At 40.9% G+C, this 18,267-nt stretch overlaps 1 protein-coding gene across 7 annotated transcripts in view; it reads left to right on the top strand.

Moving 5' to 3' along the window:
- Positions 1 to 18,267, top strand: part of ABLIM1 (actin binding LIM protein 1) — a gene marked incomplete at both ends in the record, with an annotated part of 87,656 nt that overhangs the window by 65,719 nt on the left and 3,670 nt on the right. For 2 of the 7 annotated variants that reach the window (XM_080347966.1, XM_080347965.1), the window contains 8 exons: positions 6,903 to 7,007; positions 9,491 to 9,538; positions 11,859 to 12,005; positions 14,004 to 14,095; positions 14,216 to 14,321; positions 14,889 to 14,950; positions 15,256 to 15,339; positions 17,551 to 17,625. In XM_080347966.1, the coding sequence (XP_080204092.1) occupies positions 6,903 to 7,007; positions 9,491 to 9,538; positions 11,859 to 12,005; positions 14,004 to 14,095; positions 14,216 to 14,321; positions 14,889 to 14,950; positions 15,256 to 15,339; positions 17,551 to 17,625 (719 nt within the window). The remainder of the gene's footprint in view (positions 1 to 6,902; positions 7,008 to 9,490; positions 9,539 to 11,858; positions 12,006 to 14,003; positions 14,096 to 14,215; positions 14,322 to 14,888; positions 14,951 to 15,255; positions 15,340 to 17,550; positions 17,626 to 18,267) is intronic. The other 5 variants (XM_080347968.1, XM_080347969.1, XM_080347970.1 and 2 more) reach the window with 5 other exon arrangements.

Below are 18,267 nucleotides of genomic sequence, written 5' to 3'. Positions count from 1 at the left end.
ATTACCTATCAGAAATATACAGCGAAGCGTTATCATCTACTATTTAGAACCTATATGTGTGTAATTTAGCTTCTTTCTAAAGCAGTACATAACAATCACAACAGCAGCTAGCATATTGAATTTAATTATTATTTCCACGTTCTTAAAACATGCATTTAAAAACTGACTACAAATATCACCTGGATGAGAGCAAGGTGATCAAAAATATGGAGAAGGAAGGAAAAAAGATTATATAAAGATCAGTGGCAACAAGGGAGTTAATAATCATTAATCACGCTGGCAATAATCAGTGCCCAACAAAGTAAAATTAAAATCCCTGGGCCTCTCCTCAACTAGTGAGGATCGGCAGGCTCTGCTGAAGGTGGTAGAGCTGCAGAGATCTACACTACCTGAGGACCTGGTCATTTCTCTCTCTTTTGTTCCAATCTGTTATTTTCCATGGTTTGATTTGGCGGGAGGGTTGTTCTTATGTTATGTCCCTTCAAGCAGCTCATTCAGCTCAATAAGCTTTTAGTTTTGTTTCTACTTTCTGGGAATGTGGTTTTACTTTTATTTCTGTTGGAGCACTCTGGCTGTGCCATCTCTTCTGTTGGGGGAGAAGGTCACAGCTTTTATCACCTACAAGAGCTCAAAAAGAGGCGGTTGACTAAGTTGAACGTAGATTCTATACTGGAACCACTGATTAATGTAGATAAGCACAAATGGGAGATAATAAAAAAGAGTTGCAAAGGAGTTGTTGCCATGAACTTCCAAGAAATGCTAATAGATTGCAATGTTACAGCTCTTCTAGCATTCAGATCACCATTACTAATTTTACTCTTAGATGATTTTTATTAATATGCACTTTCAACTTTATTCTCATGTCACTATAAAAAAAAATCTCACTTCAAACTTAAAAGATTGGGACCCTTAAAAATAGATACGCTGCTCATTTCAGCATGCAGTTAATTCATAATCCTTGCAATTTCAACATTTCTTTACTGTAAATCCAAATTAATGCTCACACTCTTTCAAGGGGCGTTTTCATTCTTTTTCTGTTGAGAAAATCACTTCTTCAACAGATAAAGCAGAAGAACTATTGGAAATCCATGCCTGTTGTTTTCAGATTTCAAAGAATTACCTGGCCTATAGATTAGGTGCGTATGTCAGTTATCGCTACGAAAGGCCAAGTGGGATAACAAGCGCTGTAGACAGGGGGTTGTTTGTGGTTCTTACCAGAGATGGCACACAGGACATTGTAAGAATCTATGATTTTTTGAAAATTTTATATTAAGGTCTTAGGCCTGGACAGGCCTACAACTTGTATGTAACTCAACAAAGCTCCTGAAAGCCCCGGTTCATATCACCGTGGCAGTGCCCACCGTCAGAGGATGCGGGACATTTAAGAAGGGGCAAGTAGCATGTACCCACATCTTGTAATCCACATGGCTGAATTGAACAAGTAGTCTTTTAATAGCTGGCTGAGAATAAGAAGCACCTTCTTAAGGTGACCTCTCTTAATGTGGTGGGAATATCCCCACAGTTTTCGTTTCTTTTTGATAAGTCCAGAGTCCCAGCAGGAAAGGTGACGTGAGGAACACTGAAGAAGCTTCAGGGAAGGGCCATCAAATAATTCCAAATCTCATAGTGAAAAAAAATATGGCTGTTAATATATTAGTACTATTAAATGGATCTGTTCAGTGTCTGGGTACCTGTGTGGTGACGGAAGGTTTTCCCATATAGCAGGCAAAGATACAATAAGTTTCTGTGTTACACTTAAATGAGATAAAAATCATCGTTATTTCCCTGACTTGTTTAAGAAGAAGATAAATAGCTATTGAAACAGCTTAGGAAAAGGTTTTGTCTTCCTATTACTACAAAATATCGAAAGGTACAAAAAGTCAAAAGGCCTGAAGACCTTTGTAATTTTTCAAGCGTGTTACGTGATCAGCCAAGTGCTCACAAAACATAAGACAAGCAAATGTTCATAATGTTCCCTAAGTCAGAGCAAGCTCTGGCTTGTCCTATAAAAGGAATAGGATGGAAGATAATTCCTAATCAGATATACTCCGATAATACACATACTGTATATATACATATATGTACTAATAGTAGGCATGCACTTAAAGACAAGATGATAGGGACTAGTAATATTTTTATTAAATAAACATCTCTACTATTACAACGCTTATCTCTTCCTATGAGAACACTTACACATAATATAGCTTGCCCAGTACCTAGTTTGGGGCGGGCGGCGTTCAACGTTTAAGTAGCGTTAAGTGAAGTCCAGTTGCACTATGTGGTATGTGCTCTTCACTAGTTCATGTTCATAAATGGATGTTTTGTTATCAACTGGTGAGGTTGATCTGGGTTTCCCACATGGTTCTTCGTTTGCCCTCACAAACCACATGTATCCAAGCAGCCACTTTTTACATCTGTGCAGCAGAAAAGAGAGATTAGTCTGGCACTGCCTGCACCTAATGCAACTCCCATTATTCTTACTCGTAGGGATTTGTCTTGGGTATTCTAGCTGTCTGCTTTCAAAGTTTAAAGAACTGCATTATTTTACCCTTGAGAATGGCATTTTTATGTTTACCAGGGAATTAGACCCTTGTGAGTATATCTGCAATGAGAATTGTAGCACTGTGGTAGTTAAATGGATGTGATAGATAAATTTGCAGTGATTCAAAGAAGAGGCATCGTGATCTCGGTTGTACCTGGTCAGCCTTTCTCAAAAACACTTTTAGCAGAAAGACCAAATTGGTATAAGTTTGTGAGAAGGATTTCATAAAGATATATTTTTGTTTCTTTAGGTAAAGGAGCATAATTTTCATATATCATTATGATAATGGAAGTGGCATGTGACGTTATGTCTGTGTTATTTCAAGCTGGAAAAGTAGACATTTAGACCAGTTTCAGTGTGGTTTCATACAGCATCATGTTTAAACAAGCATAATGCTCAGGCCTTGTGGACAAGGCCGAATGAAAAGAGCTTTAAGGAGTGAGGAGATTAAATATGCCTTAGAAAGTCTTAGAGTTTGTTAATGTCACACATCTTCTAAACAAGCTGGAAGAGGGTGTAATATGCATCAGCTTGGGCTTAATTTGATCTCATTTGGAGTCTTCATTGAATTTGGTCTTGTCTCAATAAAGTACTGTATTTGCTATGAAAGAATCAAAACAAGTCTATGAATGAAAGAAACCCTGACCCTACTGAAATCAGAGACAAAAGTCTCATTGAGAGCCAGGATTTCATTTCACATGCCTAGAATTTTTCAGAGGCATTCAAGAGTATTGCAAAGCCCCCATAAGATTTCCATGTAACAAAAAAAAAAGCTCAGAAGTAATGTGCATTCCTCTGCTCACAGACCCTTCCCGTAAGGAATCTACCCACCTTCAGAGTGAGTTTTGGCTGTGGTTTTCACAGGTTCATGCTTTCCTTCCCTGAGGCAGGACTCTGAAATCCAATGCTCTCTGTGTGATAACAACTTTCATGGTTTTGTGGATGCAGCTGGAAGCTGTGTGCTGGAAAACAGCCATGCTTTGGCTGCTTCGTGGCTTTCGGTTTTGAGCTACATGTCTGGATAAGATGATGAATTCTAGTTTGACAAAACCTGAGTGGGACTTAGGGTATCAGGTGTTGTTGAGCTCTTTTTTTCCCCATGTCTGTTCAGAAGTAGAGTGACAAATTAACAGAAGACTCTGTGTTGGTTGCATATGGGTTTTTCTGGCCTGATTCTGTAGACTTAGCTTATGAATCCCACAGTGAGCCCAGTGGTGAACACATCAGAAGGCAGCAGGAACCTGCATTACCCTGTGCTGTGTATAGGCAAGCAGTTATATTCCTGACTGCCAGGGGAACCTGCTCAACAAATGGAGCTGTAGGAAATGGGAACTGCCTGATGGAGCACATAGAACAAAAGAAAAAAGGCCTCTGAATTTCATTTCTGAGGCTGCTGTGCTCCAGTGATTGATTTTTATATTAAATTTACTCTGTTATCTCTTGACATCCCCCACTTGCCTACACACACACACACGCAGGTTTGACTTCATGCCAGGTATGTGGGAGCTAGTTTCTCCTACAGTGTTGGTGACCTGGAGTACTCTTGTTGCTTTGTGGAGCTATCACTAGTTACGGCATATCTGAGATAATATGAGAGACTTTCCTGTGCAGGCGCAGCAAGGAACCCAAATTCAAAGCGTGCACAGCCCCTACGTTGATGCGAAGCCACAAGCAGCCCCTGAGAGGCAGGGACAGGCAGGCGGCTCTGCTTTCACGTGTGCGTATGCACGTCCCACAGATGCTGGCATTGCTTTCAGAAATTGTGGGTTACTTTACAGCAGCATCTGAAGCACTTAAGCCTTGTTGTTAGAGTGGGCTCATCCGGGATGATCTAATGAGAGTGTAAGTAGATGTGCTGTTCCCTCCTGCAGCGGCTGGAGGTAATGAGGCTGCTGTCCTCGGAAGTGTAAAGGAGAGTGGTTTGTCAGTACTAGTAGGAGTCATTAGGAAGAGAGAGGCTGCACAGGAACCCCAGGAAATACAAACCAACAGAGACATCTGTAAAGCCGGATGATACCACGCTGTCTGCTTTTTACCCTACGCATTATACACCATTACCAGATCTCCGTAAACAAATTACCTGCGTACCAGGTACAGGATCAGCCAGCATACATTTATGGATGTGAGCATACTTAGTTGTGTCTAGTTGAGATGAAGAGCAGGGCGTAAGAAGGGTTTCTTCCCTGTATTTGTAGTGTTGGTGACAGAGGCGTTACAAATTAAACATGTCCACATTTTGATGACCAGTTCCCAACAGGTAAAAGGTACTTGTGACTCTTCTGTTAAGACAGTCCACAGGTTAATAAATCCCTTCTGATTCTTTTTCATTGAATATACTAATTGCCAATGGAAGCAGAAGGGCAGAATGACTTGTCTCTTTAAAGGTTACAGATGTTAGAATTAATTATATCTTGAGGCCATCTCAATACTGGTTTATTTTTTTTTTCCCCTATAAAACAATTATTTTGATGAAAAGTGACTCGACATTTCTCGATAGAAACAAAAGATATCAGTAAAATCAGCTTAACGAAGTTAGGTGTTTCAACATCATAGTATTCCAAAGGCTGGACAAGTAGAACACAATATTGGAATTGCCAAGTAAAGGACCATAGATTGAGATATGACAATGTTATTTTAAATAATTGTTCATACTGCTTTTCAGAGTTAGTAAACCTAGCACTTACAGTTACCTGACCAGAAGCCGAGCATCGCTGTGCCCAGAACATAAAACCACCAACAACTCATATTGTTGAAAGAACATCATGTTTGAGGGATATCATGTACATTAAGTCATTCAGGGCTGAAATATCCAAGTGGTAAATATAGAATTTTGCACATGCATTCTTCTGGGCAAATTTTGTACGGCCGTGCTCCCTGAACTGTGCATATAATTTTTAAACCACGTATGTGCAGAGGGGTTGACTTGTATACTGGTAGAGGCCTCTGTGGCACATCTCTCGTAGTGAGGTTTGTAAAGAGCACTTTTTTCCTCCCTTCTGGTGCCTTTTAGTTTGGCAGGTGGCCATTCAAGTGAAAGGGGAAACATTGTGTAAAGAAAACTTCCTTTCCCACCCACCCGCCACCACCCAATATATAAATAAGAACTGTGCTGAGTCCAAGATTTTGGGTCCCCTAACAGGACACAGGAAACCTGCAGCTGAAAGGAGGTCTGCAGTTTCTTCTTTGTCCATTTCTCAACCCCTCTCTTTTTTTTTTATTCTCACTTTGTTAATCAGCTTTTCTAGATTTTTTTTTTTTTAAGCCCTTTTTCATACCTGAAAGATGGAAGGGGGGTGATGGTCCCCAGCTTTTCACTGTTGTGGTCAAGCACACCCATGTAAAATGAGTGCTTACATGGATGGGTTTTGTCTGGGCGAGTTCGCACTAGTGTGAAGAATGGCACGAAGTAGAAGGCAGCAACATTATTTTATGGTACACACACAGTCATGTGTTTGGATACCTGGCTAAGTCTTGATGCTTAGGGACCAGGGAACTTTCATGGCCATTGGACTCCTGCGGTGAGTTGTTAGGAGGCAAAGAAATAGTCCTGGTAAAAGCAATCCTACAAATGGAACAAACCGCATGCACAAAATGAAACTTAAGTTTTTAGACATTAGATTCAGATTTGCTGAATCAGTAGTAGTGCAGTATTGTCACCAGAGCCAGAGTTGACGTTGACAGAGATTTGAGGTACAACCAATGATGCAGGTGCATCCACCAAGTGGGCTGCATTGCTTTACAAATTATTTTGCTATATCAAAAATTTCCTACCAGAGAACTAAACCAGTGAAAGAGTGTGTATAGAACAGTTATGCCTTTTGATATGGCCCAAGTGACCTAACAGCTATTTTCCATCTCTAGCTTCTGAATGCTTTTGGTTTAGGGAACTGTAGTAACTGCCAGCATCTGCTTCTGTCTGCTTGGGAGTTGGTTTCATTTTGGGTTTGCATATCAACTACTATGCTCTGTGCCTGCAAATTTAACTCCAAATAGCAGTCTCCGTACTAAATCATTGCCAAGTAACCTTCCATTCTTCTTTTCCACGCTGCCCATCTACTCACAGCTGCGAGCGCACAGCTCCTGCCTGCATGCCGCCAGAATGAGTCTGAGCTGCTCAAACCTCAACTCCAGCCTGAACATCAATTTTTGTCTCTGCAGGAATATCAGGAAAAAAAAAAAGTCACCAGGGCTACCAGTTCTTGTTATTGTTTGTATTTTTGGTTCAACTTCTTTTCTCCCTGGAGGTTTTGATTCCACCGATTTGTTTTGTTTTGTTTGGGTTTGATTGGGCTTGCCTTTTGTTTTTTTTTTTAATTGCTCTCCCTCTTCTCATTTTGTTTTCTCCATTCTTTCATTGGAGGCAATGAGCCGTCCAGCGGTCGGAACTCCCCTGTCCCCTATCGGCCCGACAGCCGCCCTCTCACTCCAACTTACGCTCAGGCCCCTAAACATTTCCATGTTCCAGGTAGGAGCTGGCACTGTATGTGTCTCGGTGTCCTGTCACAGTGTAGAATGTAGCCTTTGTAACTTCTGTCTTGTCTCCATCGTTTCATGCTGTTTACCATGGGGTGCACCCGCAGGGTTTGGAACTGCCTGCTCCTGGGCTTGCTGAGAGGAGCAGTGAGTTAAGAAATGAAGGGGATTAATTGGGATTTTTGTTTTCAGGGTCTGTTGATGGCCTATGAGCTGGTTATGAGCTATGTAGGGCTTGATATTTCTTGTAGTTGCACCAGCTGAGCACCGGCGTAACTCTGCTGACTTTGGAGGAGTGGGTTTTGATTCACAGTGACACGCAGAAAAGAGTTGATCAGTGAGCCATTACATATGTTCTTCGCTCAGTTGTTGTGACTTGTTTCAGTCCTCAACTAAGTAGTTCTAGTTTAGCGTTCCCTTTTTTTCCAAAGCAGGTGAGGATGTTTCTTCTTGGGGAGGTTTAGGTTGGGCATGAGGAAAAGGTTCTTCACCCGAGGGTGCTGGAGCACCGGAACAGGCTCCCCAGGGAGGTGTCACGTCCCCAGACCTGACAGTGTTCAAGAAGAGACTGGAAAACACCCTCAGACACATGGTGTGAACTGTGGAGCTGTCATGTGCAGGGACAGGAGTTGGACTCTTCCCTTGTGGGTCCCTTCCAACTCAGGACATTCTATGATTTTACTTGTGTTATGCAATGGCTTGGTGTCCTCAGAGAGACTTGCAGATCCGCAGGGGTTTGTATGCCTCAACAGTCTCTGTTTTGAAGCGAGCTGTGCAGTTCTTCCAGCCTTGGAGAAACTCATCTGTCTTGGATTTTGACGAGATGAGACTGGTGTGTCCCTAGCATTGGTGACATGCATCTCCTGACTGCACCAGTGCCACCTAAAGCCTTCTTATGTCCAGTTATTCTTCAGGTCCCCTTCAGTCATGTATCCCTTTGCACTGCCAGAGCTCACTGCCCTTCCTCCTTCCCTCAGATCTGGCAGATAAACTGTTTGTGGGAACTTATTTTTCAGTCAGCGTGACCTGGGCCTGGCTCAGGTATGCCGGTTTAACTGCTTAAGCTAACCTGGCTCACCGTGACTTGCGTAAGCTGTAGCACACTTGCATGAGTAGCTCTGAGTCCCAGTGCGGAGCGTGGTGGCACAGTTGTCCTCTTGAGCGGGCACAGCGCAGCCACAACCTGCATTCCTGTCCTCCTTAGAGCCCTCTGCGGTAGATGTGCGCAAAAGTCCTGCATGACTACCTTTGAAGTGTTTGTACTTACTTGCTGGTCAAGTAGCTGTACCAGATCACTAACAAGAACCAAATACCTCAGCGTCATGGTGCTCAATGAATTTGCCTGTTGAGTGAAGGATGGAGAGGTCTGCAGATTTCTAGGGTTAGCTTTCCGTCATGCCAAAGGCTGAGTTGTGTGCTGTAGCGCTTTAATTGGATCTGCGATACACAGCATGTATTTCTACAATGCTTTTTCATCTTTCATTCTAATGTAACGGAAAACTTTTTTTACAGGCAGTATCAAGTAACTGAGTAGGTTTCTGATGTTAATTTTCCAGTTCCCAGTGTCTCGTTTTGGTCTTCTAAAAAGATTTTGACAGATTTTGCACTGTAGTGCTAATTTTGGATTAGCTTTTGTATTTGTAGGTGTCCTCAAAACATGAAGTGTTGGTTTGAGTGGGAAGGTAGTTTAGACCGAACTAGTTTCCTCTCTTAGATAATTACTTGTAAAAATATAGTATCTTTTGGACATGCTGTAGATTTACTGCATTAGAGTTCCAGGAGGTGTTTTTATTGAGATTTACATTGATAATGTGCAATGTGGTGGGTCTTACATTAAAAAATTACAAAGAAAAAAATAAATAGAATCTATTCTTGTGGTTTGAGAATTAGCAGTATATATATCAGTTAATACTGCATAAAGCATCCCTTTAACTCACGGAGGTGTAGCTATTGTTGACTGTTTAAAACTGTGTCAGGCAGCTATGTTGTCCTCTGGGTTTTGAAGTGCTGGTAGCTCACTGCATTCTCCTCTGCTCAATCCAGCCAGTCAGTTGGAAAGAAAATTGAGCCAACGTGAATGAAGCACAATTTTCCGCAGAAGTTATTTGGGGTGGTTTTCCCCAAATGGCTTGTGTCTTCACCATTGAAATGTGTTGCCTGTTTGCATCTCCTCTTCTTTTATCCCACTGACAATCTTCTGAATGTTTAAGATGTTCATAACTAACTTGGATGCATCCACATGTTACAGAATCAGCTCCAAAGGACTTCATGCCACATGTCTTTGACCTTCCACTTATTTTTGTGTTTTCTTTTCTTTAAATAATCTGATTTTGTGTAATGCTAGAAATAGCTTTCTGGCTTTTTCTTGTGCTACATCCTTGATTTGGTCTGTCTATTGTTTTAGTGTTGGAATTACCTTTATCTACAACTGAAGTGGTTTTCATATTCCCGTGTTTCTGTTTCTTGATTTCACAGATCAAGGTGTCAACATTTACAGAAAACCACCGATCTACAAACAACATGGTAAATGATCTTTCACTTTTTACATCAAAAGTGGAGTGTCAACTGAATTAAAAGGCATGCAGGCTAGTGAAAAGCATTCAGTTCTTACTTTGTAAGCATAAAGAATTAGTAGTCCAAGCTTGAAGCAGCTGGTTTTGCATGTCCTGCTGAGTGACTATGTTTTAAAGCATGTTGTTTCATTTGAATCATATGGTTTACATCTTGGCTATGTTGATATTAATGGCAAAAATTGCCATTAACTGGAATTTTGCTGTCTCTTTAGCGTTATGATGCCTTCCTCTATTTCACTTCTTTAAGTTTATGTTTTCAGAATTGAGGTACTGATCATGTTAAAATGGAATAACACCAGACTGTTCTCTGACAGGGGCTTCATGGGATATCCTTATTCTATACACAGTACAACAATTATTTCAACAGCGAAGGTAGAGATGTTATGATCAGACTGAAATTCCAAATGTACCTGTGGCTTTAAGAATCTTTAATTATTGATGATAATACAGATGACATGTCACTGAGAGGACTGATTTGACTCTCGAGCCCCGTGGTACAGCTCAGTGCGCTCTACTCGTTTCCTCAGGTGTTTGGATTCCGGGTTGGACAGCAGTGCTAGTGCTCTGATCTTTTTTGGTGTAGATGTTGTTACAGTGACCCTGAACTGATGCTGACGGCAGGATCCCACTGCCCCGCCAGTCCTGAGCACTGCTGAGCACGGTCCCAGTTGGAATGGAGAGTGTTCACTCCTCCCTTCTGCTGTCAATAGAAAACTTGGAGTAGGAGATGGTTTGTGTGTAACGTGGTGAAAGACGGATGACTCCACTTTTTAAAGACTTTGAGTTTGCATCTCTTTGCACACCCCTTGTCCAAAGAAATATCTTTGGGGTTAAGCAGCAGATCCGCAGGACTGCAGGGTGTAGGTGAACAGCTGGCCAAGAGCCATTGAGCTGAGATGATCAGCAAAGCCTGGGAAGTCAATTCTGTAGTCAGGAGTGTGCATTGCAAATAGAACTGCTGTGGTTTTACATCAGGGTTTTTTTCCTCTTTCTTTTTTAAGTTTCAAACCATATGCTCATTTTGGAAAAAGTCTTAACATTATTTTTGTTTTGCTTTTATGGTTTTAATGTATCTCCTCACCTCCCATTAACATGTGAATGTTTAACCACTGACATCACCAATTCTAATACGTAAGTACTGTTTGAAGTCATGCTTTTGTAAACTCTGACCAGCTTCCTCCATATCTGCAATTATGCCTAAGGCTTCCCAATCATAAAATGCCCAGAATTCCTAATGGTATTCAATACCGATGTTCCTAAACTACCCAGAACGTGTTGGATGAGCAACACAGTGCTTCACTTCATGAACAGATGTCTTTCTGTTTAAAGGAAACAAAAAATATATACGTGTATATTTATAGAGGGGGCAAAAACCTCTGGAATCTTTGTTTCTCATATGATAGCTTCATATAAGAGAGAAGGTGATTTGAGCTAATAGTTTGCAGATAAATGTAGTTAAGACTGAGTTTAAAGTAAACTGCATCCTATTGGAATTATTTTAATATCAAGAAGTGAAAGCCATAATGCAAGTGAAAGCCATAATGCGCATCTCACAATGCTTTTAAGAGACTTTGGCTTAGACTGAAATCTGAAGTGGATGCCCCACTACTGAGATATTTTATTGATGAGGTTCATTTCATTGCAAGTGCCTTTCCCTGCCAAGCTGATCTGAATGGAGTTTACTATTTATTAATAAACTCACATCTGCTTGTATTACTACTGCATGCTTATAAGCAAGGGCATGCAGCAGAAAAAAAATCCACTTGCTAAATAAATGTATTTGTTTCAGATTTCTTTTTGCAGCTTTTCACAGAAACACAGGAACTAATTAGCATCAGTAGAGTTAAAATTAGTGCTGTTCCTCTGAACTATTTGTTTTCTTGCCCTAGAGGGAAGACAGATCAGTACATATAAATCTGGCTTCATCTTCACTGATAATCAGCTGTCCTTAAGAGATGCTGGCAAATACTGTTAGATTGAATTTTCTCACTCTTGCCTCATCATTCTAACACTGTGCAATCCTAGTAAAATCCAAAGCTGATTTGGGGTTATTTTGGGGTTGGGGAAGAGGGAGGAGAGTAAGATTTGATTCCAATCTCTTGGCAAGAGAAAGACATTACTTTGCTTCAAATTGCAATTAGAAAAGCAAAACATGAGCATGTTTGCTTTTGAATATAACTTCTTGTAAAGTATAACATTTTGCCAAAATAAGGAAGACCTTTATACTGATGCAAGTTATGACATAGCTAAGTTCCCTGATTGCCATCTAGATGCAGCTGCTTTGGCAGCACAGAGCAAGTCCTCCGAGGATATCATCAAGTCCTCCAAGTTCCCAGCAGCTCATGCACCAGCACCCAACGAGATCCCAAAGATTGAGACGGACCACTGGCCAGGTCCTCCCTCCCTTGCGGCCGTAGGTATGCAAAAAAAATGATACAAGCAATGCGGCTTAAAAGGTACTGGTAACCAAAGCAGATTAATACTGGAGCTGTAGAAATGGGGAGTGATTGTGTCCACTCCAGGTGTCTGCACAAAGTGCCGTTCTCTGGTGAGACCTCCATGTCTGTGAGTTTAAAACTATTGAATCAAGTTGAGAAGAAGAGGTTTTGCTTAAAAAATGTGGTGTGACACACAAGCCTGACTTCTTTCAGTTATTGTCTATTTAATCTTGTAGTCCTAATCTAATAGCAAATATTCCACAGAAAATATGATTGCTTCCAACCACATGGCTGTTTTCATGGTGAGAAGCAATGACTGATGTGGAACTGTAAACGGACTAAAAAATTCTTGATTTTCAGAGTTATTTTTTTTACAGACTTTGTAGTTTCCTTCTGTGTTGTTGCACTACAGGTATGTTTTATTTAAATCATGTCCATGATCATTTTTAATTTTTGTTTTGCATTTTTCTTTTTCCTCTGTTAATTTTTATTGACCCTCATAGCATAAAATGAGCTATCTAGCCTGGTTCATTTATGAAGTCGTGTCTGAAACACTGGAGGTGTTACCTGTTCCGGGCTTCTGTGGATGAGAGAGGATGGTTTTCATCGCAATGGGGTTTTCACAGAAGTAGTGGGAGAGCTCAGTGACCAACTAAAGGGGCTGCATATGCAGTGGCAATTTTTTGAACATGTCTTTTATATAGAATTTCAACCTGACTAACATTAAAGTCACAGTGATAACATCTACATACTTGAAAGTCTCCAGACAATGCTTGTTATAACTACAGCATCATTATAGCCCATGTCTGAGGTGGAGCCTTTGTGTGGAATTTTGGCTCTCAACTCAGTCTCTAGGCAGTGGATGACAACTTTTAAATATCTCTAGTGAAACTGCTTTGTATATTTGCTATCAGGTGGTTTTGTTATACCTGAGAAACTAAACAGGACTGGTTGGAAACTATAAAGATAAAAATGTGTTCGTGGACATATTTTATTGAGAAATAAAAAGGCATCATACAAGATGAATTGCTAAAAGCAAACCCACAAGCCTCAGGTTTTTCAGCTGCTTGTCTGACTTTCTGAGGGTGATATTTTGCTTACAGAGCTAGAATGAGCTCAACTGTCAAAAAAGGGAGTATTACTGGTATTGCAGTGACAAGTCTCGCAAAAGCCTGAGACACCAAACAAAAGAATAAATAATTTAAACACAGTTGCAAAATTTAGTTTTCATTCAAATAAAACATTGAGTTTCTCTAGCACAGGGTTGGTGAATAACTATATCAGGAAAAAATACAGCTTGCCGCAGTGTCATATTCTGTGTATTCATGCAAGTGTCCTGGTGTCCAAATTGGACTATTTCTTAATGATATTCAAGAAAATAATGATTATTCAAAACCAGTACAGAACTAAAATGTAGGACACCTCTTAGTTAATTTCAGCTTTTCCCAATAGATCAAATCAGTTTGCTTCCTTTTAGACTAAAAATAATGCCTTCCTTATTCCAGATATGAGTGTCCATTTAGCAGATTAGTGTAATTTAATTTTCCATTTGAAATGTTAATTCAAATTTGCTTTTCTGAGTCTAGATAAAAGTATAAATGTAAATTAGACTTTATGTTTTGAGCCACTGGTACAGTTAGTGGTGCCGTTAAACCCCATGTTTCCAGAAATAGCAATCTGAGCTCCTTTTTGTCTGTTACATTGATTCATGGCTTCTGTATCCAGGACTTGCTTGGTTTGGAACTCATGTGCACTTCTTGTTAATTCTATAAGGAGCCTGATAGCCACAGGGCAGGCTATCCAAGAGAGTTTCATTAAGAGTGAGTTTTGAAAAGGTCTTTTGAATCCGCCAGAAAATACCGCTTTGTTTGTTCAGTAAATCAAACTGACCAGGACTTTGAAGTAGCATTGAAACGTTCAAGCTGCGGTTGCGCTGATACACCAAGTTCTGTCTGTGCTGTGGTTTTCTGGAAGCAGGAGCTGACATGAGGCGCAGATCGAGCGGCAGGGAGGAAGATGATGAGGAGCTACAGCGGCGCCGGCAGCTGCAGGAGGAGCAGCTCATGAAGGTGGTTATGAGCTTGTCTTCATGCTGTTCTGAACAGCATCCAAAAAGTGCCCCTTTGCTTTCTGTAAGCAATTTCTACTGATGCCTTGGCTTTATTTTTTTCTTTAATTGCCATTTATAGCTCAACTCTGGTCTGGGACAACTGATACTCAAAGAAGAGATGGAAAAGGAGAGTCGCGATAGGTCAGCCCTTTCTGCCAGTCGATACGATTCTCCAGGTAATTCATGTAGGCAATAAAGCTAATAATGAACAGTGTATAGTGAGCACCACGTATACACGTATCAGGCAGTCTCCCAGAAGACAAGCCACTGGGAAGACAGCTTGATAAGTGAATTGTGGTGTTCTCCTCTCAAAGAGTGGCCTAATTCATTAGCTGGTTTTGGTGAGGGGAGGAGTGTTGGGGTTGTTTTTTTAATTAGAAGAAATATAAGGTTCATGATTTTTCAAGCAATTTTGAGGAGAGAGATTTTCTAATGGAGATAAGGAGTGAGGTAAAATATTCAGTGGGTGGTACATCACACACATGCTAATAGGCTGGGTTATGAAATTGCAATAACACATTTTGCTTAAACTGATGGTTCCTGTCACTGTTTAGTCTCTCCTTCCAGGGACAGAAATCAGCAATGTTTACTAGAGGGGCTGCATATTCCAAACGCAACCAGTCGGCTGACACTTTGATTGAGTGTATTCTTTTAACTGGGTTTTTTGTGCTAGTTGATTCCTCAAGTGTTCTCATTTTTGAGTTTCCATGGGATTTTTCCATTAAAAGATTTTTCCCTTCCTCATTCAACAGCACATTCTTCAGCCTCCAAAACCTCCTCTCTGCCTGGCTATGGAAAAAATGGACTTCATAGGGTAAGGAGATGCTGATTTTGAGGAGCAAAAGGTGGCTTTAATTATCCATGGTATTTATTTCCATATTAACTGTATTGGACTTTCAGTTTGATCAAATTTGCTTGTAAGGCCATCTGAAGTCAGTCAAAACCAAATTTCCCTTCCCACAAACTACATTGTTAAAGAGTCAAGAAAGCAATGGAAGAAACATTGTGAAAATTGAGGGGGGGGGGAAGGCTTGAAGCAAGTTATTACTCCCCATATACCAACCTGCTTGTGAAGTCATACACTGAATTTATGTGTGTGTCCCTCTTTTCCTGTTACAGCCGGTGTCTACAGATTTTGGTCAGTACAACAGCTATGGGGATGTGAGTGGTGGTGTTAGAGGTAAGGCCGAGGAGCCTTTTTACGTGCCACTTCGGTAGTGAACGTGTTTGATCGGTTCTGCCGTTTTACTTTAAGGCTGTGGATGTGGTTACTTTGTATTTGCTCGGTACATTTTAACTTCCTCTGGGAAACTCAACAATTAACTCAAACTCTTCCAATACTCAATACTCAATCCTTCCAATACTTCCAATACTCAAACTCTTCCAACCCAGTTTGGGTTTATCTTGCTGTGTGGAGTTGATCCTTGTTTATACTAAGGAACTGCTTTAGAATTGGTGCAAATGGAAGGCAGGTTATGTGTATATTATCAGGAATATGTACTGGTTCTGTTTCGGTGTTTTCTTCCTCTGAAAATCACGTTGCACAGTCTGAAAGAATGTGCCACAGTGAAGAAAGGAGGGTGGTATCTTCTAATAGCTGTTGCTGCTCATTTATTTTCTTTATGCCTTTGAGCTCTGTTTTCAGTCATTGCCTAATAAATATTGATGATATTTATGAAACTTTGAGACTTAATGTTTTGCAGTGGTTTGAGCTGAAAGTCTATTTATCTCCAAAGTGATATTGATCCTAATGATCTTAGATACCCTACAACTGGACATCTTCTGTTGGTGCTTGTGTCTCCTCTGTAGACTCTGGAGTAATCTAGATGGCTACCTGGTGGCAGAAGTTAGGTGAAGGGATTCCTGCTCTACACATTTGAATTTTAGTTGGCTATTTATTCACTTGATTGTGGTTTTGTGTCTCTTAATATGATTTTCCTGAATGAGAATGTTGCTCAAAATGAAAAGGACTGCAATGTTTGGAGTGTTTGACTTTGTAAATGAAGCCCAAAAGTAGGAAGGTTACTGGCCTTAGAGAATGGGGTGGGATTTTGAAAAGATCAGGCAGACCAGAAGATACAAGGGTTATCTGACAGATTGTAATTGCTGTTCTTCCACACTCTGAAGCTGATGAGATTTCTCTTTTTCTTTTCAGATTTCCAGGTAGAGTACAGGTTTTCATCAATCAACTGACAACAGAACTAAAAGCATCTACTTCCTTGTTGAAGTTTGAATTCCTGCTACAGGGAAGGGTTTCTTAAGACAATAGCTTTGATTTTCCTGCATGTTTAAGCATAGTCATCAATGTAGACTTTTATCAACAAAAACCAGGCACAGCCTCAGATTCCTCCTTGTTACCTCCCCAGAGCTGGGGTGAGACAGCTCACACCAGCTCTGTGATTTGCTTTGAAAAATCTACTGGCTGTTGTACATGAGTTATCTATAATAGTCCTCCTGGGACAGCTGAGGGTGGATTTATTTCCACTCTCTCTAGCACTGACATTTAGAAAGTCTCTTCTGGAGGCAATTTTCTCCCATACCAGGAGCCTTGAACTTGTCATTTTTACCCTGGCATTTGCTCTCCAGACATGATGGCTGGTCGGTAGTTTTCTACAGTGCTGCCATCGCAGATGAGCCTGTAAGAGGTGTGCTTGCAAATGTAAACACTGTTACTCCAAATCCTGTCTGCAGGGTTTTTTCTAGAATGGTTTGAGTCTGCTTGGCTCCTCAGCACAATCACAGTATGAAATGGCAATCTAAAACAGAGTTTAATTACTTGGATACTTTTGTTGTTGTTGTATCAAAATCATGATGATTGGAAAGAGAATAAGATTATGGGAGGAAAGAGGAGTTATCCATGTATTTTACTCAAAACATGACTTCATTAGGAACAGTACCTCTGTCAAAACAGCACCTTTTTACCCTATCCCTGTTTGTGTTCATAGTAAGAATTTCCCGTTAAAAAAAGAAAACTAACAATCCCTGAGCTGATACAGTAAGTGAGAGGAAGGAAAGCCCAGAGGTGGAGGAGTGCTTTTTGTGCTGTTGGGTGGGATCTGAATTAATGCTTCTGCGTATTTGTCCAGAGGAGAACCCTGTGTAGCCCCTGGGGTGGGAAAGGGCCCACCACTCTCTTGGGGTCCCCATGGCCACCTGGGGAGTGACGTTGGTCACCTTGGCAGGGAGCTGTCACCAGCTTGAGCAGTGACAGAGGCCATGATGGCAGTGAGGATGGAAGGATGCCTCTGCATGCCTCAGAGAAGCGGTAAACTTGTGATCTATAGAATAAGATTAACTATTAAGACTTGAAGGAAGTCTCAGGGCCAGTTCACCTTTGTTGTCACCACTGCTCGAGTGCCTTTTCCCTCTGTGTGTGTAACCTCTGTGTCTGATGTATACCTGTATCCGATGCAGTCCCTTCCGGATGGTCATGTCCCTGGAATGAGAATGGACAGAGGAGTATCTATGCCTAACATGTTGGAGCCAAAGGCAAGTGCAGATGTTATTCACTTTCCTTCAAGACAGTGAAGATTTGACTGTGAAATGCAGATAAAATGTGGGAAATGTCTTAGTTCTATTGTTTCTCTTTACCTTTCCCTGCTCCTTATGTGCCAAAGCTCTCGCTTTGTTCTGGACTTTGCCCGTCCCAGGTGTTAGTGCTCAGGCAGGCTGAGAATTTTCCAGAGACAAAACAAAGATACTGAAGATGCTCAACAGCAAGTTCTGTGTCAAGCTTCCACTATCCAAAACAGCAGGGCAAACTCAATGGGGAAGCCTCAGATATGTCAGGTTGGAAAAGTGATGCAGATTATTGTGGCTCACAACACACCGTTGAGGCTGTCTTGATTTAAAAATCAATGAAATACATGGATCTTTGTTTCAAATTGGAAGTTCGATACTTACAGATCTGTCTGGATCTGTCCTTAGCTCTCAGCGCTATTAGTCTGACACCTTTCAATAGCGTTGAGTTCTCTAGATGAGAAATTCTTTGGGAGATTTATTGGGAAAAGAGATAGAATGTCAGCTAAATATAAGATATAAATTATAATGCTTTCGCAGCTAGGACTAGAGCTGCCTGAGTCAAAAATGAAAATAACATATAGACGGGGATTCAACCGGGGCTGTGTTTTA

This window comes from Nesoenas mayeri (assembly GCF_963082525.1).
Source record: "Nesoenas mayeri genome assembly, chromosome: 7".
Taxonomy (NCBI): Eukaryota; Metazoa; Chordata; class Aves; order Columbiformes; family Columbidae; genus Nesoenas; species Nesoenas mayeri.
This window is presented reverse-complemented; position numbering and strand designations above follow the sequence as displayed.